Source organism: Takifugu rubripes, chromosome 6, assembly GCF_901000725.2.
Source record: "Takifugu rubripes chromosome 6, fTakRub1.2, whole genome shotgun sequence".
In the NCBI taxonomy this organism is placed as follows: Eukaryota; Metazoa; Chordata; class Actinopteri; order Tetraodontiformes; family Tetraodontidae; genus Takifugu; species Takifugu rubripes.
Genome location: NC_042290.1, coordinates 1,683,241 through 1,709,414, shown reverse-complemented (window position 1 = coordinate 1,709,414; position 26,174 = coordinate 1,683,241). Strand labels below are relative to the sequence as shown.

The following is a 26,174-nucleotide window of genomic DNA, read 5'->3' as shown; positions in this document are numbered from 1 at the left end:
GCTTTTGGCTACACAGCGTTATTAATATTAGTAGAATAGGTAGTAGATGTGTCTTATTCTGCCTGTCGGGTGTTTTATTGTGAAAGTATTTTCCCGGATGTAGTTTCGCGTGAGCGACGACATCGGCGACAGAACCAAGAACAACCACATGACGTTGTTTGAAAGCACAGCCCACTAAATAGTCCCAGATAGAAATTGTCTCAGAAAATAGCTCCAGTTAAGACACAGTAAGGATCTATTTATCTACCCGTGTTTCAGACGACATTTTAAATTGTCTGCTAATGTCACAGCTAATCATTTACGTCATTTAATTTGTCCAGCTAACAAATTATTATGTGGACTTGTTTGCTGGTGAAAACAAATTACATCTACTCTGTACAGTTTTTAACAGTAATGTGATAGGGATGTGTAAATAGAATGTGATGATAGGTCAGTTTCCTTGATAGTCGTTTGTTGAAGAAAGCCTCTTTTGGATACCAGAAGTAAAGTTTTAGCGGTAATAATATTGTGTACAGTACGGTAACAGCCGCAAAAGGTTCTGATGCTTCATGTTATATGGGTATATAACCTAGTTTTTTTTATTCGTAGAAGCTAAATCCCAACATTATGTAGTGGAATTATGTGTCCTGTCTTTCTGAGTGTGTGACCACGGCCAATTGAGCCGTTGTTAGCAAGACCACGTCCACGCTAGCCGTCAACACAATTTCTAATGCTCGTCTATTTCTGGTATAACGGTACAGCGCTACGGAAGGCTAACGCGGTCAAAACATAAAAAAACCCTCACATTTTCAACCGCGGTTTTGTTTAAATTCGACCCTAATAGGTTAGGTGATTTCTAACGTTCAGAAAAATTCTGACTATACCCTTCAAAGAATCAGAATATTCAAGTTGAGTTAATGACATGACGTATTTAAAGGGAAGAAGGAACAGGTCTTTCAAATCAAATTTAGAATGGAAAGAGCACCAGAAAGGTTGCGGTGCTCCGAGTCATATCAATCCCTTAACATCTGAAGTCTAGTCTCACACCAAGAGAGTCAGGGGGAAGAAATTGGTCTTGTAACTGGAGGGTTGCTGGTTCAAATCCTGGGATGGGTCATGAGCTGGGGGCCCCTTGAGCAAGGCAACCAAACCCCTGCTGCTCACTGCTCATCTTGAGTTGTATGTGCTCACTACTGGTGTGATTTCTTCTGCCGATTATCCCCGTGACTATTGAGCTAACCTATTGTGTTGTTACAGCTCATCATGCTGCGTGCTGTTGCATCTGCAAAAAAGCCAGGCAAGAGCCAGAAGGCACGGCTCCGTTCCATCCCAAATGCCCTCAGGAAAATTCACATCGATGAAGAGGTCAAGATAGCACTGAACCTCTCTTTAGAAAGGTTTTATTACAGTGACCAGAAAGGTCTGTTTTCAGATTGTTTTGCATCCTTTAACATTTTATAAAACACATTTTTGTTCTGATTTTAACCCACATGCTCCACTTCAATTCCTCAACAGTGATGGAATTTCCCTCCTCGTTGTCCAGTAATGAGAGGGCTTTCCTTCATCGAGCGGCACAGTCTCTGGGTTACAGTTCTAAGAGCAAAGGGTAAATTCTGCCCACACCTACACGTTTTATCTGCATGTCTTTCTTCATTCATTCTGCCAATTTGAATGGTGTCAGTCTGAATTATATTTCCAGTCAGGCCTCGATATTGTTAAAACCTGCAATGTGTGTTAGTGGATCCGAGCGTCTGTCTGCCTCCTGAGCCACAGCTGCCCTGGACAGATACTATGGTTGTTCTGGTGTTATAAGATGCTTGGTTTCTTCCAGCACATGTCCTAGTGTTCTTCAACAAGTCACAGATCCTCTAAGTCTGTCCTTAAGTTGCCGAGTACGTAGTTATTCCTGATAAGCATGTGAGGACTTTACACCAGTCAGCCAACATGTAAAGGAGCCATGTAAACTAATTGATTTAATTCTTAATTAGAAAATATTGTTATAAAAAAGATAGTGCTATTAACAGTCAATATTTATAAAAAAGTGTCATTGATCAGGTTCTACAGGTTCACCACCTGTGTCCTTAATTGAGCTCAGTGCTGCAAAGCTCCTACACATCAACCAGAAATCTGAGAGTCAATCACCTCCATTTCTTCTAAACCTCTCAGGCTTGTCTCAGGCTGCGAATCCTCACCCTTGTTTTATGGATTATAGATTTCACAGTTCTGCAGAAAAAATGAGGACTTGAACACCCAGTCAGTTTCTGAGGAGTTCAGACAGACTGTTCGTTGGGTCAATAAAACTAGACATATTTCTGCCTTTCAGGAAGGGACCAAATCGCTTCCTCACTGTCACAAAGAAGGATGGTCCAGACAAACCTCAGCACAGCATGCTCCTCAATCCATCCCATAATACATTATTTGTCATCCACAACCTGCTGGAACGGTTTCCCATCAGTAATAAGGAACGTGTGGACATGCAGCTTAGCACCAGAAGTGCGGCTTCTTTGGTGTCAGAGGCTGGTGAGTTTCCGTCGTAACGCCTGCCGAACTCTAGCTTGGGTTTTCTTTGTTAAGTAATGTTCTTCTTTCAGAAAATGCCTTGGACAAAAACAAGGCCAGCGGGCGGCTAAACAAAGGCATACCTGTGGTGCCTCCACAGAGGGGTTCCTCCGAACATGACGCTTTTCGATGCTCCCTGCCTGTACAGGAACACAAGCAGGAAATCATCAAACTCATCAGAGAAAACAGGGTGGTGCTGGTGGTTGGAGCAACTGGCTCTGGGAAGACTACCCAGGTGGGTCACTTTGGTGAACCGGGGGGTGGACCTCAGGCACACAGTGAACGTGCAGACAGGAATCCACAAACTATGACTCTCTCACCCCCTTCAGAGTAGATCGCAGACCAGTTAAATGAGAGTTATTCCCAGTTAGTTCTGTTCTGGGAGATAGTTTGATTTTGATGACTGGATATGCGTGCGACAGTGTGGTGAAGTTACTGCTGGTGTGCACATGTTTTGCTGCCATGAAAGGTTCTGAGGAGTTTTACTAACATGCAACAGACCTGAGGACATTCCTGTTCCAACAATAAAGGTGTGTCACCCTGTATTGTCCAGATCCCACAGTTCCTGCTGGATGAATGTCACAAGAACCATGAGCCCTGTAGGATTTTCTGCACTCAGCCCAGGCGCCTGGCTACCATCACAGTTGCTGACAGGGTAGCAGCAGAAAGAGGAGAGAATGTTGGCAAAACTGTAGGTTATCACATCAGACTTGAGAGCAGGTAAATATTGTGATCTGAAGTCTTGTGTTTTGGCTGTTGTTACTTCTGCTCCATGTCTGTTCAGTTTTGTGGTGGGAAGCACAGCTGGAAGCAAGAAGATGTGGCTGATTCTCATGGAGGAGTTATTATACATCCTGTTTAGGGCACATGGTAGTGTCTGAGCTGGGGGGTGGGGGGTCCTGAGGCAGTAAGAGGTCTGCTGCTGGTCTCTGTGTTCATTCAAAACCAGGACCAACAGGCATCTTTTTAACTGCTCCTCCTGCTCTTCTTTGTGAAGCCATTCACAAAGAAGAGATATAAAAGGAATCATCAATTTACCATAGAGTCCAAAATCACAACCATTGTTTACCTCGGAGGCTGCACAGTTGTGACATGTTAAATTGATGGTGTCTTCGCAAAGGCTTGTTTATACATAGGAATGCCCTAAGAAAGTTGCCAGAGTTAAAACCCATCAGTAAAGTAACAGTTCTGGAACACTCGGTTCTACAAATGTGTTCATGTTTAGAAATATACAAAACCCAACATGCACGCAGGGCCAGTTATATATTTAATTATAATAAACAATTTCTCATTCAGTAAAGCTGCACTGAAAAACAACCCCATAAATATGTGTGAACTATCTTCACCCACTTGTTATATGTATTTGTGGGGACTTGGCCTTTAACCAAAGACAACTGCTAACTGCTAACGTACCTGTAACCGCAGGGTCTCTCCCAAGACGGTGCTGACCTTCTGCACCAGCGGAGTGTTCCTCAGAACGCTGATGGCTGGAGATGCTAGCCTGACAACTGTCACACATGTGATTGTGGTACGCAGATATTTCACATTCTGGATAGTGGGAAACTGTGGAGATCAAGCCAAGAGTACCACTTCTTTCTTCCATCTGTAAGAAAATGGACTTGCTGTGTGTAAACAGGATGAGGTGCATGAACGTGATGGCTTGACTGACTTCTTGCTCACAAAACTGCGAGATGTGCTTCCGAAGTTTCCCTCACTGAAACTGATCCTCTGCAGTGCAGCTCTGGACACAGAACTTTTCCGTCAGTACTTTGGCTCCTGTCCTGTCATCAATCGTAAGTCCCCCATCTTTACTTAATTACTCCAATGATCAGACCACATATGAACTCCAGGAGGTGTTGCTGATTAGATTATTGGTCTTATTTGTTTCTCTAAAGTTGTTAGACGTCGTTTCATGAGCAACATTTTTACATTCAGGTTTTATCTTCAGTCATGCTCCTCTTCAAAGGCATATTGTGCATAAACAAGTAATGATTGATTGTATCGTATTATAATTTCAACATACTTTTTTCCATTATCAGCACATAGATTGTCCATAATCTGCTGTTTAATCCGTGCAACAGCTGACACATTTACAAATACGTTAATAAGATACAATAAACCATACAATAAGATGGAGGGTATGTTAATGTGTCCGTATGTACAATCTGTTGATGTTGAGAAGCACATATTAGCAGTAAGTGTCTTTTCTTCTACTTTCTTTTTACAGTCAAAGGAAGACTGTTTGACGTGAAGGAATTCTTTTTGGAGGACATTCTGAAGCTGACTGGCTTTAAAAAGAAGGAGATAATGAATCACAATGCCGAGGCACATGAAAGTATGAGCTTTTGTCAGTGGGTCCCTAAATGTTCCCTCCAGTTTTCATTGATTTTCGTCTGTGCTCATTCCATAATCTGACTCTCAGCCAAGAATAAGCAGAAAAGTTTGACAGAGTGGTGTGAGACACTGAAGAACACTTCTGTTGAAGAGGAAGAAGGGACATCGGTGCTGAGTCGTGTCCCTGAGGACAGCAGTGTCTTGGATGGAGAGGACGGGGCCCTCAACAGTCTGGTAGAGTAACACACGACACACTGTTGAGCACATCTGAACACGTGTCATGAAATCAAAGTTTCATATATCTTTAGACTACAGACTACTATGTATTACACTACAGCACAGTACACTACACTACTGCACAGTACACTTCACTACAGCACAGTACACTACATCATAGTACAATACACCACAGTACACTACACTACACCACAGTACAGTACACTACATCACACTACACTACAGAACAGTACACTACACCACACTTCACCACAGTACACTACACTACATCACACTACACTACAGAACAGTACACTACACCACACTTCACCACAGTACAGTACACTACACCACACTTCACCACAGTACACTACACTACAGAACAGTACACTACACCACACTTCACCACAGTACAGTACACTACACCACACTTCACCACACTACACTACAGAACAGTACACTACACCACACTTCACCACAGTACACTACACTACATCACACTACACTACAGAACAGTACACTACACCACACTTCACCACAGTACACTACACTACATCACACTACACTACACTACAGAACAGTACACTACACTACACTTCACCACAGTACACTACACTACATCACACTACACTACAGAACAGTACACTACACTACATCACACTACACTACAGAACAGTACACTACACCACACTTCACCACAGTACACTACACTACATCACACTACACTACACTACAGAACAGTACACTACACTACACTTCACCACAGTACACTACACTACATCACACTACACTACAGAACAGTACACTACACTACACTTCACCACAGTACACTACACTACATCACACTACACTACAGAACAGTACACTACACCACACTTCACCACAGTACAGTACACTACATCACACTACACTACAGAACAGTACACTACACCACACTTCACCACAGTACACTACACTACATCACACTACACTACAGAACAGTACACTACACCACACTTCACCACAGTACAGTACACTACATCACACTACACTACACTACAGAACAGTACACTACACTACAGAACAGTACACTACACCACACTACACTTCACCACAGTACATTACACTACAGTACATTACACTACACTACATCACACTACACTACACCACAGTACACTAGACTACATCACACTATATTACACTACAGAACAGTACACTGCATCAAAGTACACTACACTACATCACGCTACACTACACTACAGAGCAGTACACTACACCACACCACAGTACACTACACCACACTACACTACACCACATTGGGACAAACCTTTGTTCTGTTTTACTCTCATCGCAGCTACACAAATGACCACATTCTTGTAAGATGCATTACATTTTTTGCCAGTTCTTTACATTCTATTTTTCAAGCTCACTATATGATTGTAAATGCAGCCTATTAATTGATTGATCGATCTGTGTGTTTCCAGCCTGAGAACAACCCGGAACAGTTGGAACCATGGCTGGTGAGAGAAATGGACTCCTGCATTTCCAACATCTTCCTGAATGAAGACCAGGATGCTTTTATTCAGCTTTTCAACCTCATCCTCTATGAAAACATGAATGGTATGACCCTGGCCATTGGTCTCATTGTTTTTATTACCTTAATTACCTGCTATTCAGTTGATATAATATCACTAAAGATTTCCTTTGTAGTTTGTTAATCATGAAAATTCCCATCATGTTTGAAGAGTTTATAGTTTTGCACCAGATCAGAGTTACGCTTGTGCTTCCTGATTGGTTGAGTTCAATGATTTTTCAGGCAGACTGATCATTTATTCTCATCAATGTATAGCTAGCCATTATACAGCCTGCATTCATACTTTGTACAGATGTGTTTAGGGGCATCACTGAACATCTGTACCTACACGTATCTGTACCTACACGTATCTCCTTTATTTAGTGAACTACAGGCACAGTGAAACAGGGACCACAGCTCTGATGGTGACAGCAGGTCAAGGCTTTCTCACCCAGATGGAGCAGCTGCTTCACATGGGTGCTGATGTCAACATAAAGGCTTCTAATGGATGGTGAGGTCTCCACAGCCTTCATGATTACAGAACTTTGAAAACTCCAGACTGTCTGGTTTTCACCTTCTTTCAGGACGGCTGCAGACTTTGCTAAACACTTCCATCAGAGTGAATCCCTGGAGCTGCTCAAATCTTTTCTGTGAGTGCACACACACGTGCTTCCTTACGTTGTTGCACTTTGGGCCAATTTTTTAATAGTATTTCAACTTCGCTATCAGCATTTTTTCAGGAGGAAAAATCTTCTCCTTTTAAAACATATTCAGCATCGTGCTGAATCCAAATTGACCAAAGAAATGGCTTGCTTCTGTTTTCAGCAGTGCATAGTGGCTGCTATAACCAAGCTGAGGTGCTAAATCTCTGTTTCTGTCTCTGTGGTGGCTTTGAGAGAGGTATGCAGTCCTGATGGGTCCACAGTGGAGCAGCAGGTCACTGTAGAGAGCAGCAATAAAGAGGAGGAACTGCTGAAACTCTACCACCAGAGCTTTGATGATGAACTGGTTGACCTGGACCTTATCATGGACCTTCTCCATTACATCTGCTCCACCAGCAGTGATGGTGAATGATCTGGATACTATCATCAGATGTGTTTCCCTGTGTAGAACACTATACAGGTGTTTTATCTGTCTCTTCTTAGGTGCCATCTTAATTTTTCTTCCTGGATATGATGAAATAGTGGCGATGAGGGATCGAATCCTTTATAATGACAGCAGATTCTCTGTTCAGGCTGAGAGGTTATCTATCTATCTATCTATCTATCTATCTATCTATCTATCTGTCTGTCTGTCTGTCTGTCTGTCTGTCTGTCTGTCTGTCTGTCTGTCTGTCTGTCTGTCTGTCTGTCTGTCTGTCTGTCTGTCTGTCTGTCTGTCTGTCTGTCTGTCTGTCTGTCTGACTGACTGACTGACTGACTGACTGACTGTCTGACTGACTGACTGACTGACTGACTGACAGCTAGACAGCCTCATCTTACTGTATAACGTGTCCTGTAGGTACCAGCTGTTCATCCTGCATTCTGAAATGCAGACTCTGGACCAGAAGAAGGCCTTGAAGACCCCCCCAAGTGGTGTTAGAAAAATAGTGAGTTCCTGTTTACAGATGGGAGACCTGTTACAAATGATAGATATACTGTAAACTCTATCTTCATGTAAATACAGCTTTTCTCTGTCAAGCCAGTTCATAAATATTCACCTTTATCTTTCAGATTCTTTCTACCAACATCGCTGAGACCAGTATCACAATCAGTGATGTGGTCTTTGTCATTGATTCAGGGAAGGTCAAAGAGGTGCAGTCAATTCTGTTTAGTTAAACAATCACAATCACATCAAATCCAACAATAATTCATCATTCAGACGTATTGATCACTCAAACACTAAATAAATGTCCTTTTTCACTGAAGAAATCCTACGACACTCTCAGTCGTGTTTCCATGTTAAAGACAATTTGGATTTCTAAAGCTAGCGTCCTGCAGAGGAAGGGAAGGTGACTCTAAAGTTCTCGCTGTATTCTTCTCTGTGCTGAGCCTGGTGTAGAGCTAATAACCCTCTGGTGTGCAGGGCTGGGCGTTGTAAACCAGGGTACTGCTTCCACCTCTTCAGTCGCCTCAGGTTTGACAACATGCTGGAATTCCAGGTTCCACAGCTTCTGCGTATGCCTCTGCAGGTAGTGAACACACACACACACACACAAATATCTTCACATTTATGGGACAAAAATGAAAATAAACCTACATGTCCAGGATTGACAAACGTGTTTAGGGGTTTTAACAAGGACCTGTTAAATTAATTATAACAGCAATTTAAAAATCTGTTGAAAAATATGCCAGAAAAGTAAAATAGTTATGACAAAAGGAGCCACAGCACATTTTCACTGTAGCTTAAAAACTAAATGAGGATCTTTAGTTTTTGAAGATATTTCACCTCTTATCCAACAGACTTATTCAGTTCTGAAGGATTAAAACTTCTGTACCAAAAGAAGTCCAGTTGAGCTTTTAAGCAATAGATTTTTCTTGGATATGGAAGGCTGCGAGGGTTCACCAACATTTTACAAGCTTCCTGACGCCTCTGGTCAGCCTTGTTTATCAGATATTCCAGCACACTTCATGAATAATGTTGTCATGTGTCTCAGGAACTGTGTCTGCAGACCAAACTACTGGCCCCAGCTTCCTGTCAGGTAGCTGAGTTCTTGGCTAAAGCTCCTCAGCCTCCTCCAGCACACGCAATCAAGAACGCTCTACAGATACTGAAGGTAGCATTTGTCCAGTCTGCTGCTATGTTGTTGTTCAGAAAACTGAATTTAAATAAACTTTCTATGTATTGTGTGTAGCCCCTGGAACTAGAATCCATCTGTCCTCTACTACTTTGTTCCCTGATGGGAGGTAAACTAAAACAGGCTTTAGTGTGATTAAATTCCCAAGATGCCTTGTGTTCCACCTGAAAAGAGTTGGACTCTCTTTTGTCTACATTGTGCACGAGGCAAAAAAGAACTGAGGCTATAATTTTTGGAGTTACAGAAGCTGAAGCTAAAGAACTTGATGAATAGAGCATTCAGTTGTTATAAACATACTTCTGGGGATCATAGACATGATGAGGAGGTCCTGGACTGTTGTGGAACGTTCCACATTACTGCCCCCCTGTCAAGTGTTTCCTTTAGTCTTAGAACGTCATGTGGGAGGGTTCAAATATTGTGTCTGGAGATTTGACGGACAGCCTGTCTGGCAATCCGTCTGTCTGACAACCTGTCTGACCGTATGTTTGACCATTTGTCTGACTGTCTGTCTGATCACCTGTGTGCCTGCCTGTCTCTCTCACTAACCGTCTGCTTCAGTCAATAGATGCTATGGAGCAACATGAAGACCTGACTGATCTTGGCTTCCACCTGGCTGACCTTCCTGTGGAGCCCCACCTGGGCAAGATGGTGTTGTGTGCTGTGGTTCTTAAGTGTCTGGACCCAATTCTAACCATTGCCTGCACCCTGGCCTATCGTGACCCCTTCATCCTTCCTGCTGAGGGCTCTAAAAAAAAGGCAGCTCTGCACTGTCGCAAACATTTTGCGTCTAGTAGTTTTAGTGACCACATGGCTCTGCTGAGAGCGTTTCAGGTGAGCAATAGCGTGTTTTTCTGCCTGAACTGTTGATGCTGCTGTCTGGACAATCACAGAATGACAAGAGGTTTTAGTCTTTTAGTGTTCTGAATAATTTGGCTTCTGAGATTTGCAGTTCTTGAGTTTGGGTTACCATGCAGTCGCTAACAAATGACAACAGCGGCCTGTATTTTTCCACCCGTCCTGCTGTATAAGTTATTGTTGTGATGACATTAGCTGCTATTTCCAACTAGTTGAGGCCGATTCTTCTGGGTGTCCTGCTTGTTTTCAGGCATGGCAGAAAGCTCGCAGCGATGGCTGGGAAAGAGCATTTTGTGAGAAATACTTCCTGTCCCAGGCCACCATGAATATGATCCTTGGCATGAGGACTCAGCTGTTGGGCCAGCTCCGGGCGATTGGTCAGTCCCAGCATTACGTATTCCTAAGGCAGCTAGAACACCTTCTGCCTCTGTTCTTTGTTTAATGAACATCTGTGGTCTATGCTGGATAAAATGTTGTGAGAGGAAGCTGTTGATGCTGGCAGAAAGTAGCTAACAGAACAAAAAGATTGATCTTTTTACTCTTCGATCCATCCCTTCAGGTTTCGTGCGGGCTCACGGGGGCAGTGATATCCGTGACGTCAATCAGAATTCCGAGAACTGGGCTGTAGTGAAAGCAGCACTGGTGGCTGGGATGTATCCCAACTTGGCCCACGTGGATCAAGAAACTGCCCTGCTTTCCAGCAGCAGGAAGAAGAAGTTGCATTTTCACCCCACATCTGTTCTGAACCAGTCCCAGCTCAAAGAGGTACGACAGCCATTTCCTCCATATGTAGCTGTCAGCACTGCTCTTCACCCCAGAGAGCTCAGAATCATCCATATATGTAGGGGGTTTGGGCTTTTAAGTCAGTCAGGGAATAAAGAGCTTTATGAGCACCAAGACTCAGGTAACATTTGTGCCGTCATCACAGTGGCGATGGGACAATCCTTAACTTTGTTAGTGATATTCAGCAGGTATATTTTATTGTGTCATAGCCATATTTACCCTAACCCTAACGTTGAACCAGTGCACTAGTATGAGTCTTAACAAGGGATTTTGAGTTTCTCTGTCTCAGGAGGACAGGTATGGCCACAGCTGCTGGTGGACAGCTTATTTACACCCTTCCTTTACCTGTGAATATACAGGGCAACCCTGCCAAGACACCCCAGAAGTATCCCACAGAGTGGCTGGTGTACGATGAGATGAGCAGAGGCCACAGAATGGTCATCATCCGCTGTTGCTCGATGGTCACTCCCATCACTGCCGCCATATTTGCCGGTTGTGCAAAACTGCCCTTTCCTGCCCTCCAAGAAGCAGCTGAGCCAAGATCTGCTGGTAAATCTGTCACAGTGATCTAGGATTCCCCAGCACCCTCCAAGATCTGCGATTAGCCATAACAAGTGTACATTTAAATGTATAGTAAATAATAAATAATTCTAAAGCCGTATTCCTACACGTTCCTGTTTCCACGGTAACTTGCTGTCCTGTTGATGGAGATAAATGCTGCTGTGTGGGTGTGTGTGTGCAGGGACGCAGCTGGACGGCACCAGTGACAGTGACAGTGACACAGAGGACCAGATTGATTTTAAGATCAACGATTGGCTCATTTTCCAGATGGACAGAAATGTGAGTGAACAACAACTCTTTCATTCAACCGGAGTTAGAACCACTGTCTTAGTTTAGTCTGGACGCTGTTCTATATTAATGCTTTTAACCCTTTTTTTGTACTCATATTTCATGTGTTTATTTTGTCGCCAGGCTGCTCGGCTGGTCTATGAAATGAGACATAAGTGGCAAAACCTGTTCATCAAGAAGATGCGTTTTCCATCCAAGCCATGGTCCCAACAAGATGAGGCCATCATCCACGCTGTGGTTTCTGTGGGTTTCAGTGCAGCATGATCACACCTGTTGCTAACATGTTAGCACCTTTAAACACCTTCCTCCTCTTCTGCCTGTGGCAGGTCCTCGCAGCAGAAGAGCATGCTGCAGGTCTGCAGCAACCTACAGGCATTGGCCAGAGACCCCGGCCCATGGCAATGGAAGAAGACCACTCGTCTGCAAAGAGCTCAAAGAGCACCCCCCACCTACCGGCTGCTGCTCCGAGCTACTCACCACTACGGGACAGGTGTCCATATCCTCAAACACACTCATGTCTGGATGTAACATAATATTACATATTTACATACAAACAGAATATTATGAAATATAATAGTACTGACAGTTGTCTTTGGGACAAGAGGATAAATGATCCTGATAGCAGCTGTAGGACAGTGGTGAGGTGTCCTGGAGGTGTGAGAGTGGAGGTCAAGGTGGACGAAGGACCACATCAGCTCAGATCTACAGAGGTGGAGGTGTGCATGGAGAGGAGAGGAGTGAAGGGTAGTTGAAGTAAGACAGAAAATGTGTAGATGAGAGGAACCCAGGTGGAGGTGAAGGTACTGGGAGGCGACGTGAAGAAGGTGGAGGACTTAGAGTCCTTAGAGTCAATGGTCCACAACAATGGAGACTGTGGAAAAGAGGTGAAGAAATGTGAAGTTTGGAACAGGAGGAGAAAAGAGTCAGGAGTGAAAGAATGTGGGAGAATGAAGGTAATGAAGGTGTAGAAGCTGGTCTCAGATATATCAGAGTCAAATATTGTTTATTTATAATTGTAATCTCTGGGCAGAATTAATTTGGGAGTTTTTGTTCATTAAATATGATGTTGAAGAATCACTTATGTTATTATTTAATTATAGTATTATTGAAATATTTACTTCCCCTGCTGTCCTTTTGTTCCATATGCAACTTTATGCTGAACAAAACCTAGAGGACAATTCCAAATCAATACTAACTATTAATGTTTGGAGTCAGGCCTGAGGCACAGACATAAGAACAGGAACCTTAATCATGAGAACACCACTACCATAACTATATAACTCTATAATACAGTGACCAGTTAATAAAATAATGTGCTGAGTGTATTTCTACAGCACCTTTTTTGTTCATCTGTAACACTTAAAGTGCTTTAAAAAACAAGCCAGCATTCACGCTCAGGTTCAGCCATTATCTGACAGCAGACTGGAGCTCTTCACCACGTGGGCAACAGGAGCGCCTGCTGCCCCAGCTGAGCTCAAGCTGGGCTACTCTGCCGCCTGTGGCACTAATAGTGATGAGTGATACTCAGACACTGTTGCAGTCAGTCAGGTTATTCACCCTTTCATCTCTCTACTCGTTCTCAGTTCTGGGAAGATGCCAGCAGCTTCAGGCCAGGTTCAGTGGAAGCCTGGGAACAGAGAAGAGACTCCCCAGCCCTTAGACCAGGTTTGTGAAGGCTCTCAAATCTCCAGGAGTTCTTCTCTTGACTGTTTGCTCTATTAAAGGCTCCACTAAATTTGTTTTTGACAGTTTGTCCCAAAGCCAGTTTGTCCACCAAGCTTTTCATCAGCGCACTACTTCATCATGAAAAGTAGCAACATTGGGAGTATAAAAATATCCCAGCAGAGGGGCATCTGGTCCACAACACCAAGTAATGAGACCAAGCTCTCCAAGGCCTTCACGGATGACCACCTCATCATCCTTATCTTCTCCGTCCAGGGTTCAGGTCACTTCCAGGTAACAAACCCCACAATGATCTGACCTTCATCTTTATGTCAAACATGTGTAAATGTGCAACATAAACCCGCCCATAGCTGAAAGATGGATTTTACAGGGTTACGCTCGCATGACGTCTGTCATCAGCCAGGAGAGCTGCCAGGACTGGGATTTCCTGGGATTAGGAGGAGTCTTCAGCGTTGAGTGGATCCAGAAGGAGAGTCTTCCTTTTCACTGCACCCAGCATATCCTGAACCCGTGGAATGACAACAAGAAGGTCCAGATCAGCAGGGACGGACAGGTGAGAGCCTGCTTCCTGTTTTCATGAGAGTGACTTTTGCCTGTGAGACAGACATTTGTTCCTTTTCCTGTTGCCTGTTGATCACCCACTCAAAGAGCATCTAACTCCTTTCCCGGGCTGTGCTTCTCTGCCTCGGCCTCACTGCTGGTCCGGAGGCTGCTGCATGTGCTCCTGAAGCCCAGATTTGGAGGACCTGCTGTCTCATGGACCCCAGGATGTATCTGTACCCCCGTGGGCATTCTGGACTAACCTGGGTGGGTGGGTAAACATTCATTCCGTCACAATATCCCGGAGAGCAGAGACGTGTGTCGCCCTCATCAAGAACATCATCCTCACCCTGAAGTCCAAACCTCCACAGCTTGTTCCTCTGTGGGCTTCGAGTGGACATCCTGGATTTGGGATGTCCACACACTGGATTTGGTTCAGCCAAAGCTGCGATGATGCTGTTGGACAGTTCCCTGATTTAGTTCCAGTGTCTGACCTGCAACCATTCTGCATCAATGGGGAGGGTGAGCAGGGGGAGGCCAGCTTCAGGTTCCTGGGTGTGTCCATGGACCTCCAGGGGAGCTCTGACAATCCTCAGGAGAATTGTCTGATCGTCTTCTGCCACTGATCCAACGAGAGTCTAAACATCTGTGGAACAAAGGAAGGATCTAGAGTCTCTAACACACCTAAAACCTCTAACCCCCCCCACCCCAGCTGTCCCCTGGCAGGGAGGTTCAGGGTGCTGAGGACAGACAACCCTCATCAATGCACACAAGATCAGTTTACAGGACTGTCTCTGCTGCTGATCAGAGCTGTGGCGTTAACAGTGTTTCCTCAACCTCTTGCTTTAGTTGTTTATTTGTTGGTGTCCTTCAGCATAATGGCATTATTTACTCCTTTTTTCTAAATGTTGTGTCTGGTTCAGGAATTGGAGCCTCAGGCAGCTGCTCAGCTCTTGTCTCTGTGGGACAGAAACTCTGTGAAGCAGGTGGAATAAGACAGCGCATCGGTTCCTGTTCTACGTGTTCTGAGGGACTAAACACAGACGCTTCCAGATGAAATCGTTGCTGCAATGTTGTGTTTTGTTTACTTGTGTTCCTGATGTCAGAGAATTGCTGTCCTATAAACATTTCCATTGGAATGTGGCCTTTCCTGGTTTGAAAATGTTGAATGTTGGTTTTCTTCTATGGTGCATGTCAGCAGAGAGTCACCATATTCTAAAGCATAGGTCCCAGTTCTTAAAGGACGGGGACTGTTTTTGCCGTAACACAAGGTGTAACCGTCTCGTTCTTGGCTCATCTAATCATTCATCCATCAGTCTGGATGAACATGTGCAAACATGTTCATTCAGACATTATTACATGTGTCACACAGTTTAGGGATCTTACTTGATCATCAATATTAATAAAAATCCTTATAAGTTGTATTGATTTGGTCTTTTTAGCACCACCATCACCAACACTGCTGTTGATTAATTGTTGTAACTACAACTTTATAGGAATTTCCCAGATATTTGCTGTCAACCTGGAACTGTTTGTTAGAAAACAGAAGAAATCCAAACTAAAGAGGCACCGACAGGTCAGGCCAAGTGGTTTCCAGGAAACGGAGGACCGGTAATTATTGATGCCTTTGCTCTGAAAGGAAAGCAGGAAGTGTCGTCCTCACTTCCGGTGAGCATCGTTGCGTCGGAGACCGGTTATCATCCAGCCTGGGTGGTGGAACATCGGGGATTTCATGCTGCCGATCAAGTTTGTACATAATTCCTTTAATTCTGTCCACTGTAATACTGATGTAGAACAGCGCATTAAATAAGCGGAAATGTTTTCATGGCTACTGTCGGCCATCACACCAACCTTTGTTGATGGGCAATGTGAGATGACGGTATCTGGGCCGTGGATGGTGGCCTACACACACATGAAGGCTGAGCAGCTTTCTGCTGCTGTCCTCGGTTTCTCGGCTGCCCCGTCCGCGTCCTCTTCAGCTAAAACTACCGCCAGCAACTAGCTTACAAGCCTTACATCACTGACAGGCTGGCATCGGGCCACACACACACACACACTCACACTCTGTCCAGCTCTGGCTGGTTGGTGTGTTTGAGAGGAATCTGATGATGGTCCTGCTGTAGAAGCTGAACGTCTGCTGTCAGACAGGGTTGGACATGTCCACACCCTCGGGTGTCCTCCTCAGACTTCCAGGCAAAATTCACTGCAGCGTTTTTCCTCTGTATGAAGGGATTTAACCGAGTGAAATATTTCATTTTTATTCGTTCTTTCTGTTGCCCAGGTTGCTGTTGAATCATTTTGAAAGATGTTTTGTCATTTTCTTGTTTCAGTGCATCAGGATTCAGGATTTGAAGATCCGCCGAGTAGATTTGAGTCCTTGAATGATTCCAGGTAAATAATATAAACCTCAGCTCCTGGTGCCACCAGACCTGATCTGTGGGCGTGAGGCTGAAGCTTAAGAACATCTGCTGGGTCATCCAGCTGTCCTCCTCCATCAGTGTAACCCAGCTCTTTGGGGTCTGTCCATCACAGAGGTGTGGAGCTGAACAGGGAGACTTCCCAGCACATCTGGACCTCATCTGGATCTGCTTTTGTCTTTGCAGGTTTCCTCTGATTCATGCGGCTCTTCCTGCAGAAGCTCTCTCGGGACCAACATCATCGTTCTGCATCTGAGGTGTGTTTTCACTTGGTTCACTACCCTGGTTTTTCAGGTGCCTTGCTCAATACATGCGGCAGAGGGCTGCTCCAACAGCAGCACCTTCACCAAGCCAAATGTCCAGCGTTGGGCATTCAAGCTCCTCCCCTCCCCCCGACCCTATTATCTGCACAAAGCAAGTACAGAAACTTAAAGTCAGGTTCCCCCAGAAATTCTGTCCTTATGAGAAAGTCATAAGAGTCCTGTTTAGAGGTCAGAGGTCGCAGTGGCCTAGTCTCCCAAGCACCTGTGAACCCTTTAAACCAGAACAAAACAAGTCAGCTGGTTTTTAACAGCACTAAAGATTAAGTTAATCCAACACTACCTCTGTAAGGTTCATTTATTTCATAAAAATGAAACCTTAGTGAAGAAGTTATAAGTTAGAAACCACAGCCGGGTTGCTGGGAAGCAGCAGCAACTCCACTACGCTCAGCAACCAGTGACCTTCAGCTCAGCCTGGACAGGTCTGAGGTTGTGGTTAAGTCATCAGTGAGACCCAGGACACACTGGGAGGACGCCATCAGGCATCTTAGCTCTGGAGTCTTTAATGTTCTTCAGGAGCTGGGAGGGTATTATCTGAAAGTGCTGCTTCTCCAGCACTGACCCGGGTCAGCAGAAGACAGGCTGGAGGTGTGTCCTCCCGAACCATGATGTGACTGATGAAACTGTACTTCACCTTTACTTGTAAGGCTCTCAGAGGACCTTTTCTTTCATTTTAGGGTTCACACTATGGATGTCCGTGGAGGTCCTGGAACACACGTGTCCATTCTGCCTGCAGCTGAGATCATGGCTACATTAAAACCTGAAGCAGAGAAACCTCGCTGTTCCAGCACCCCGTGTTCCCCCATCAGAGGCCTGGTTGCAGGATACCAGATTCTCCACATGGATGCCAACTACCTGGTAGGCTTCACCACTGGTGAGGAGCTGCTAAAGTTGGCCCAGAAGTGGTCAGAAGGCCCCTCGGAGAAGAGTCCCGGCACCAGCCCCGTGGTTCCGAAGGCTGTGAACGTGGGTGCTCACAGGTCTTCTCGCACCTTCAAAGGCAAACATCGCTATTACCAACCGTATGACATTCCAGTGGCTGGTGGGCGCAGACGCAGGCGCATGCCCAGCTCCAGCGACACCCTCAGGTCCCCGGCCCCAGGTCAATCCGAACCGGGTCTGCATTCGTCGCTGCCGCTGTGTCTGCTCAAAGGCACCAGGGCCCAGTCCAAGTCTCTGGACTACCTGAATCTGGACAAAATCCGAATCAAAGAGTCTCCAGACACAGAGGTGCTACAGCACCAGCTGCAGCACCTGACCCTGCGGAACGAGTGTGTGTGCAGCAACCAGACATAAACGGACCTGCTCTGACTGGCACCTGCTTCTAGCTCCTCTTCTTAGGTAGGAACCGCTTCTTTGTGGAGACGGTCCTGATCGAGTTTTTAAATAGATTTTTAAATTCCTACATATGAGCTGATGCCTTTTAAAAGTTAGTTCAGAACTAACTACCTACTATAGACTGGTCAGAACCAACTACAGACTGGTCAGAACCAACTTCAGACTGGTCAGAACCAACTACAGACTAGTAAGAATTAAATATAGACTAATCAGAACCAACTACAGACTAGTTAGAACCAACTACAGACTGGTCAGAATTAAATCCAGACTGGTCAGAACTAAGTGAGGACCAACTACAGACTGGTCAGCTGTGTTTCAGGCCAGACTTGATGTGCATATGTTCTGCTGCACACCAGAGTCGGATCAGGACCCGTCCTGCCTCGTACGTGGACGAGCGTCGTGCGTCCTTCCGTCTTCACAGATGTCTCAGTGGTGGACATCAGCAGGTTTCACCAGTGGTGACTGGTGGAAATGGTTTTCACCTGTAGAAATGGCGTGTGCGCTGTGGCAAATGAACTCACCAAACACAACCTCTTAAACACTCTAAAACTCTGCACTTCCTGGACACACACATGAATCCAGGCACTACTACTCTCACTAAATAATCCCAGTTGGAAGTGGGTAAACCAGTAAACCCTGATGGTTCAGGTTACATCAGACCTTTAATAGACGTCTTTGTGTCCCTTTTGGTTCCATTTAGTTGTTTGATACTGCGAGATGAGATAAAAGCTAATTTGTAAAATGATCTTTTATTATTCTGTTGTTAATCTCACATTTCAGCTGTCATTTATTTCTGCAAAGACGACACCGAGTCACTGTCTTGTTTTTATTGTTATTTATTCAAACTGTATTTAAAATAAAATGTCAATTACAGCACAGCAGCTCTCAGGAATCCTCTCATTCTGGAACTGGTTTATAAAAAGACATCAAATCTCTTTAGGTAGAAATGGGTAGAACCTTTCTGTGATGCAGAACTCAACCCTGGCCGGGACCACGTGACCAGTGACCCACTGGGATGATCCAGGAGTCCAAACTGGGAGATTTACAAAGTCCAACCTCTTCATGTGAAAGAACAGCAGACCCCTGCGTACCATTGTCTCTCGCTCTCTCCTCTTCTCTCTCTCGTTCTCTCTCCCTCTCTCACTCACACACACACACACACACACAGGCAGTCCTGCATCACTGATCTCGTTTCAAAACTTGGGGTGAACTATTTAGATGCCTGAAGGTGATTTGGAGGGTAAATGATCACTATGAGCAAGGCAGCTTTATTGAAGCGGTTTGTCCCACCTCTTTTTGGATCTTTAGAATCTCCCATGATTATCAACATTAACTGTCATCCTCTGACAACAAATCCTTTATTGAGGTTGTTAATTTGGGTTAATGAGAAACATAAAGGGGTAGAAGACCAAAGAAGGTTCCTTCAGATCAAAGGTTCCTGGTCTGTGCTGCGTACGTTAGAACTGTCTCTGATCCCAGTGAATCCCAACATCTGAGATCCAAACAAAATGGCTGATTAAGGGATCTGAGGATGACTTTAAGTTTAAAAAGTGCTGAAACCTAAATGGAAGCAAATAAAGTCTTACAAACCACCAACCACAAGATTAGTGACCGATGGTGCTCGACCACAGGTGTAAGGTGCCGTTCTGGTGAACGTCGTTGGTTTATCTGGGGCCCACGTGGTTTAAATGTCCTTCAGCACGCACCAAAACCCAAAGGGCACTTGAAGCGGGGTCTTCAGGTTATGCCCGCATATGTGCGAGCATCTGCCACCATCTCTGTGGTCCAAAGGACAGGATGGGTGTCACATTCGTGTCTCTTCAGGGGGTTGATCCATGTAGTCCTGCAGGGCCTGATGAAGAGGCAGCCACTTCTTCACAGAGGCTTGGAGCGCGAGAATCCACCTGCGATGAAGAGCAGACATCTGAGAACCACACAGCCGTTGGCCAGGGCTCAGGCGGACTCTGGACATCAGGACAGTCTGTCTCTCTGACCACTTTTGGTCTTGTTCTCCAGCTGCACACTCTGACGCTCAAAGATTCCTCACCGTTTATTCTCGGTTGCGTTCTCGGCACAGAAGTAGAAGGTCTTGAATTCGTCAGAGGGAGGTTTCAGCTCGATGCTGGACTTCTTGGAGCCATAAGGTTGCTCTCTCACCATGTATCCCTGCAGGTAGATCCCACCTGAACACAGACGACGATGGTATTTTATTAATCTGTCATTCATCATTTTAAGCACATTCTTACACATTCTTACCTTGGGCATGAGTTGCACGGATCCCGCTGTAGAAGGAGAGGCAGCCGTCCTTCAGGATGCAATAGTGTTGAACCCATGTGTCCTTGCTTCTGTCCAGTTTGTGCAGCAGTCCCAGACACTCAGGGCTTTTGACGGCCAGTGGAGGGAGGCTGCAGTTGTGTCTGGTCACGTCCTCCCACACGTGAGTCTGCTGGGCCGTCGGACAAATGTAAAATTTCAAATACGTGCGAGAGTCATGAAGTGGATCAGGCATCAATACTTGAGCACTGCCCAGTAAAGATGTTCCTCCTCTGATCCAGACAAGATATGATGGAGTATAAAGACAGCATCAGCAGAGAGATGATTTCATTTGGAGGAGAACTAAATGCCACAAGTAGAGAGACCCTAGAAATCTACAAGGTAGGAGCGGGTCAAGGTGTTACCTGTGTGACAGGACGGATGGCTTTCTCCATCGCTTCCAGCCACCTAGAAGGAAATGAGTGGAGTGAATCTTGCAGGTGTTTGATGTGCATGTCGTCCACACGCTGTTCTGAGGGGTCTCACCTCTTCATCTCCTGGCTGGAGGTGGCACAGAAGAAGAACACTCGAGAACCAGCCTGAGGGCAGCACTTGAAGACAAAGGGTCTTCCCAGGGATGTATGTGGCCTCACCTCAGCCCCCTCTAGCCTGACTGCATGCAGAGGCCTCTGCCTGCCTTCGTCCTGTAAGCATCAACAGTCTTTTTGCATCGGGCTCTCGAGGTAAAGTGGTGCTGGTGCTGCTACTCACCCGTCGATGTCTGTAGTAACACAGGCAGCACTCGTGTGTGAGCACAAACCACCTCTTTCTCCAGCCTTTAATCAAGCCGGACTGCGTCCTCTTGTAGAGGTAGCCACGGCACGCTGGTCTGGGGCTGCTGGGATACCGAGCTATATCTGACCCAATGGTCAATGTCAGAAGATCTGGACCTGCAACATCAATAAAATGATATTTTAGCAGCCCTCCGTCTGTTGACGTCCCTCTAATAACATCAGACTGGTAAACTCTACCTTGTCTAGCTAGGTTAGCCGCCTCAGAATGGGGAATACTTGTGACATCAGTTCCGTTGACAGCTAATACAGAGTCTCCGACAATCAGGCCAGCCTCCTCAGCTGCTCCATCTGAAACCCAGAACCTCGGTGGATGATGGCAGCCTCAGCAAGGCCTCCACAGGCCTTCCACCATTACACATGCAGGCATGAGGCTGCGTTTCACTCACTTGTGTCAACCTCTGTCACCACAATGGGTTTGGAAAACTGGATTCTAAAGCCCCACGGATACTCTCCGGTTCCTTTGCTGATCTTCACAGTCCTCTCACGAACTACAGAGAAGGAGAACATTTGTAGTTCAGTAGTGAGTAAAGAGCAGATCCAGGAACCCTCGGCCCAAACACAAGCTCCCCGCATGCGTCTTCCTGATGAAATCAGAAGTGGACTGACTTGAGACGGCTCTTGTTCTGCTGTTGAGGCTGGGAGGAACTGTCCCTGGACTATCGTCTCCCTGGTAAACCCACGCTGAAGAGTAGAAGGTTTCAGCATAGAAGCCCCTGTCTTCATCTTGAGCTGCCATGTCCACAGGAGGACAATCCTCACATGCTACGCAGAAAGACAGGGGGGACATTCTTCTCAGCATGGTAGAACCTTTTTTTCTACTTGTGTTATTTTCGGCTGCCCTTGTGTGACCGTTCTAATCATGCTCATCAAAAAGAACATCACCGTTTAGAATGTTTGCTTTGTAATTTGTAATCTGCTTCTTAACCAAACCTAACATAAGTGTGGTTGGTTGGACCGAACCTTGTTCCTCTGTCATGTCACTGGCGATGGAGCTTCCTCCAGCAGAGCTCCACTGCTTGTTCTCCTTGAAGAGTTTGCGTTTGGCGGCCCAGTGGTCGGAGACGCTGCTGTCCACAGGCCTCAGGTGGTGGCTGTTGTCTAAGGAAACTGCACAAAGGCTCCACGTCAGTCAGCTGGATCGTTCCTGTAAATTCTACCACAGCACAAGTGTAACTTACATCTGGGCGTCTCGTCCACCTTGGGGAGCTTCTGGTCGAGCTTGTCTGTAGAGTCCTGAGCAGAACTTATGTCAGCTTTGTGTTTCTCCTCCGCTTCCCTTTTCTCTGTGTCCAGCAGCAGGTCATTTGTTTCCTCACTCCATTGGTTGGACAGAGCTGATGTTGCTGAAGGGAACGTGTGTGGAGGTTCTACGGTGATTGGAATAAGGTGCTGTCCACAGGTGCTGTCCACCGGTCCTGAAGTCAGATCACTGGCAGCGGTGACGTGAGGAATCAAGGAGGCTCCGTCCTGCTCCCCTCCAGCCTCTACGGGCTGACACAACATCGGTGTGTGTGAGTGACGCTGGGGTGGGTGAAGCTCCTCTGGGAGCTGCTCTGGGCTGAGATGTTCTCCCTCTAGTTCTGGACAGAACCCGCTGTCTGCTTCTTCACTGATCTTGCCTTCAGGATCATCTCGGTCCAGTTCGACATTTTCACGAGGGCATCTACTGACAGTTTGTCGTCCGCATGGTTGAAGGCGGCCGATCTTCATATCCTGGGGGTATTTTGGGATTTCTGGGACGGAGGTAGAACTCTGCCTGCTCTGTGGACATTGACATTTTCTGCTCCCAAATGAAGAAAGATGGATCTTCTGCTGATGAAGATTTCCCAGCCTCACTGTGTTGAAAGGGAGTGAATTCATGATCAAAGACCAAACACACCCATGATAGGGGGACACCAGCACTTCTCGGGTCATTCCAAGAGCCTCTGACATCCCAGGAAATGTGTTGCATCTCTTGATGGGGAAAAAGCAACCTCGCTTCTCTGCATCCTTGTTCTGGATCCAGGACTTTCTCTTTGGACAGCTGTGATCTTCCACTAGGCTGATGTCCCCTGGATGCTGCTCACTCCCTGAGAATAAAGGTGCACCAGAAAAGGTGGTTCCACCGTCAGTTTTGGGGGTGATGTTTGGTGCTGGATGGAACAGTCTTTGAGTTATCCTGGAGAAGGCCAGCTCACCCAGCATGGCTGATCTGAGGGGGCTCACAGGGGCGGAATGTTGTTCGGTGGGTGCAACATTCTGACATTTCTCAGGATCAACATTTCTCTGAATGTGTTTCCTCATCGTGAGAGGGCTGATGTTCACCACCGGATGATGTCTGTGGTGTTGACTGTAGTACTGAGAAACATTGGGACTCTCCCACATGGTTGATGTTTGTTCCTGAGTCTGATTGGTGCTGTGAGATTCCCTGGAAGTCCAGGGGTGCTGTGAAGGCCCCTCAGGTGATTCAACATCTGGAGGAGGGTACTTGCAGTCCTCTCCATATATGAAATGAAAGTTGCTCTTCACTGCCGGATTATTCAGCTCTGCCCCTTCCTTCATTTCAAGTTTCAGATTAAACCTGAAGCTCTTCCTTTTCTTCATCTCAGAAAGTGACGGATTTTCTGCTAAGAGTTCATGTGACAGCTGAAAGGTGATCTTTGGAAATGAATGCTTCATGTCACTGACTGACACAGATGTGGTTATCTTCATTCCCTTCTCTTTGTCCTCTGTTGTTTTCATGTAAACAACATTTGGGTTGGGCGATAGGTTGGTATGACCTTCTTCTTGCTCACTTTTGCATTTCCTCCCGTTCTCCGAAGCTGATAAAACATTTTGGTCCTTCTTCATTTCATCTTTATAACTGCAGCTTCGATTTTCCTGCTGGTTGTACGGTGAGGTGCTCTCTAAACAAAGATACAAGATCTTTCTTAATTTTTAGTACAAATACACTCAAAATCACACAACATTCGTTCATTCATTCATTCATTCATTCATTCATTCATGAACCTTGCGAGTATTGGTTAAAGCCTGATATCTAGTGGCGGACTGACGGTAAAACAGCTCACGTCACTTCTAAACAAGAATCAAATGTAAACATACAAATACGAATCCAAATCACAAATCAACAACAACGCGCACGCACGCACGCACGCACGCACGCACGCACACACACGGTCATGTTTCTAATGTAAATCGTTTTAGACCAACATTTAAGGCGCAGCTGTGGGAAAACTTACTGGAGCCGGAGCTCTTCCTCCTCTTGCTGCTTCTCCTCCTTCCTCTCTTACTCATCCTTACGTCTCTCACAAAAACTGTCAGACAACGAAATGCAACTAAAAGCACTCTTTTCTTCTTTAAAGATACGAGAGGCAGAACTGAGGGCCTTGCCTTCAGTCCAGTGTTCCCATAAATAAATCAATAACCGAATAGCTGAAGCTATGAAGATGAGCAGCGAACAGCCTGGGAGATGTTGGTGTTCCACATACTCTCCTTGTCAGGGCAGCTCTGCTTCTTATTGTTTCTATTCTCAAAGTTAAGCAGCTTATTTCCTCTAATCTCTTGAGCCACGTGAAGCGAGTGTGAAACAGGTGTGAAGCCTGTGTGAAGTGAGCTGAGGGCCAAAGGCCTGAGGTTCACAGGTGCACCAGCTAAAGTGTGTGTGGATGTGCCCGCCATTCCCGCTCAATCAAAAGGTTTTTCCTCCGATTCTTTGGAAGCCCAATAGATCAAACTCTTCTCTGTATAACTCAGTTACAACAGTTCAGAGACACGTTGGTCTCCCATTCAGTTTCCTTCACGGAATTCTCAAATATTGTGATAATTGTTGAACAGAGAAACAAACCTTTTAATCCAGCATCATCAACCTGAACATCTCCTAACAATGGGGTAACTGGTCGCTCCTAACCCCGGTCCCCCTAATGTGTCCCTGTCCTCTCCCCTCCTCTTCCCTCATTCCCTCCTCCTCTTCCCTCCTCTCCTTCTCCGCTACAGTCTCATTACTAAAACCGGCATCTGACTCCGTTTGTCTTCTTCAGTCGGGTTTTAATGGTTTGAATTGCTGATGGGATTATTATTGCTGGACATGAACTGCCCACCAATCCTAATCCAGTTTTGGCGGAACAGTTTAACCACATGGACTCTGCTGGGATAGGCAGCACTGGAGGAGGTGGCCAAACGTGTCCTTCAAAGGAAGAAAGATTGTTGCAGTCTGGGGGAAGTTTAGGAGGGGGTGGGCTGGTCTCCATGTCCAGCTGGGTTCATGCCTATGGAGCGAAGGCTGTGGTGAGGAGCTGGTTGAGGAAGACAATCCAAATTTAGATTAGGGCTGGTATTGAATTCCCCGGCAGTCACTCCTGATGCATGCTGCTACTGTGCTTGAGCTGTGCTGGGGGCTGGGACAAAAAAAAAGACTCGCTAAATGAGGAAGCCCCAGCACGCTGGTGGATGCTGGTGCTGTGGAATCATCCAGCAGTGGGAGATCCAGAGACATCTTTTGCTTCTGGCTACAAGTCACGGGCCAGTGGGGGTGTCCACCAGGGTTGAGGGTCCCTGTGGGCAGGCCTGGTCAGGGCAGCAGAGGTGGGTGTGATGTGGTGTCATTTCAGCAATATTAGCAACATTTATGTTGTAATTTTATTTCTATTTTATTCTATATTTATGCATATATGCTTATGTGTATATATTATATATATATGCTTATAATATATGCTGTATATATGCTTATAACGTTCTAATCTTATCTGTATTACTTATTCTGTTTCTATACTTTGTATAGGTTGCTACTACAATTCAATTTCCTCACGGGGATGAATAAAGTACATCTTAATCTTAATATCTGGCAATGAAAGAGACATTTAATCTCAATATCAGTGTATCCATGTGAAA

General features: G+C 45.6%; 3 protein-coding genes and 1 long non-coding RNA gene across 5 annotated transcripts; 2 read left to right on the top strand and 2 right to left on the bottom strand.

The window, feature by feature from the left end:
- The first annotated feature begins 95 nt into the window (after nucleotides 1–95).
- ythdc2 (YTH domain containing 2) lies at nucleotides 96–15,549 on the top strand. 2 transcript variants are annotated; one of them, XM_029837589.1, is made up of 31 exons: nucleotides 96–227; nucleotides 1,237–1,399; nucleotides 1,495–1,585; nucleotides 2,303–2,499; nucleotides 2,571–2,773; nucleotides 3,092–3,258; nucleotides 3,964–4,066; nucleotides 4,175–4,331; nucleotides 4,766–4,873; nucleotides 4,961–5,106; nucleotides 6,552–6,687; nucleotides 7,025–7,151; nucleotides 7,225–7,290; nucleotides 7,537–7,706; nucleotides 7,786–7,882; nucleotides 8,141–8,228; nucleotides 8,353–8,433; nucleotides 8,548–8,630; nucleotides 8,705–8,810; nucleotides 9,276–9,395; nucleotides 9,975–10,247; nucleotides 10,522–10,648; nucleotides 10,831–11,036; nucleotides 11,414–11,603; nucleotides 11,797–11,894; nucleotides 12,027–12,146; nucleotides 12,230–12,393; nucleotides 13,487–13,568; nucleotides 13,653–13,859; nucleotides 13,957–14,139; nucleotides 15,050–15,549. In XM_029837589.1, exons 2-31 carry the CDS (start codon nucleotides 1,243–1,245, stop codon nucleotides 15,119–15,121), a joined length of 4,125 nt encoding a protein of 1,374 aa, XP_029693449.1. In that variant the 5' UTR covers nucleotides 96–227; nucleotides 1,237–1,242; the 3' UTR covers nucleotides 15,122–15,549. The 2 variants fall into 2 exon arrangements, with proteins under 2 accessions (XP_029693449.1, XP_029693450.1); XM_029837590.1 differs by lacking the exon at nucleotides 96–227 and adding an exon at nucleotides 266–1,158.
- Nucleotides 15,550–15,654: 105 nt separating this feature from the next.
- macir (macrophage immunometabolism regulator) lies at nucleotides 15,655–19,086 on the top strand. Its single transcript, XM_011604402.2, has 4 exons — nucleotides 15,655–15,872; nucleotides 16,457–16,517; nucleotides 16,730–16,800; nucleotides 17,541–19,086. The coding sequence occupies exon 4, from the start codon at nucleotides 17,551–17,553 to the stop codon at nucleotides 18,157–18,159; it is 609 nt and encodes a 202-aa protein (XP_011602704.1). The 5' UTR covers nucleotides 15,655–15,872; nucleotides 16,457–16,517; nucleotides 16,730–16,800; nucleotides 17,541–17,550; the 3' UTR covers nucleotides 18,160–19,086.
- A 168-nt stretch (nucleotides 19,087–19,254) lies between these two features.
- LOC115250163 (uncharacterized) lies at nucleotides 19,255–20,641 on the bottom strand. Its single transcript, XR_003888732.1, has 3 exons — nucleotides 20,458–20,641; nucleotides 20,249–20,384; nucleotides 19,255–20,105 (listed from the first exon to the last, which is right to left on the bottom strand). It is a non-coding gene; the product is annotated as an uncharacterized lncRNA (long non-coding RNA).
- Nucleotides 20,642–20,867: 226 nt separating this feature from the next.
- pdzph1 (PDZ and pleckstrin homology domains 1) lies at nucleotides 20,868–24,779 on the bottom strand. Its single transcript, XM_029838026.1, has 9 exons — nucleotides 24,527–24,779; nucleotides 22,487–24,193; nucleotides 22,269–22,415; nucleotides 21,915–22,070; nucleotides 21,695–21,796; nucleotides 21,486–21,596; nucleotides 21,226–21,404; nucleotides 21,001–21,158; nucleotides 20,868–20,922 (listed from the first exon to the last, which is right to left on the bottom strand). The coding sequence occupies exons 1-9, from the start codon at nucleotides 24,579–24,581 to the stop codon at nucleotides 20,868–20,870; spliced, it is 2,670 nt and encodes an 889-aa protein (XP_029693886.1). The 5' UTR covers nucleotides 24,582–24,779.
- Nucleotides 24,780–26,174: the final 1,395 nt, after the last annotated feature.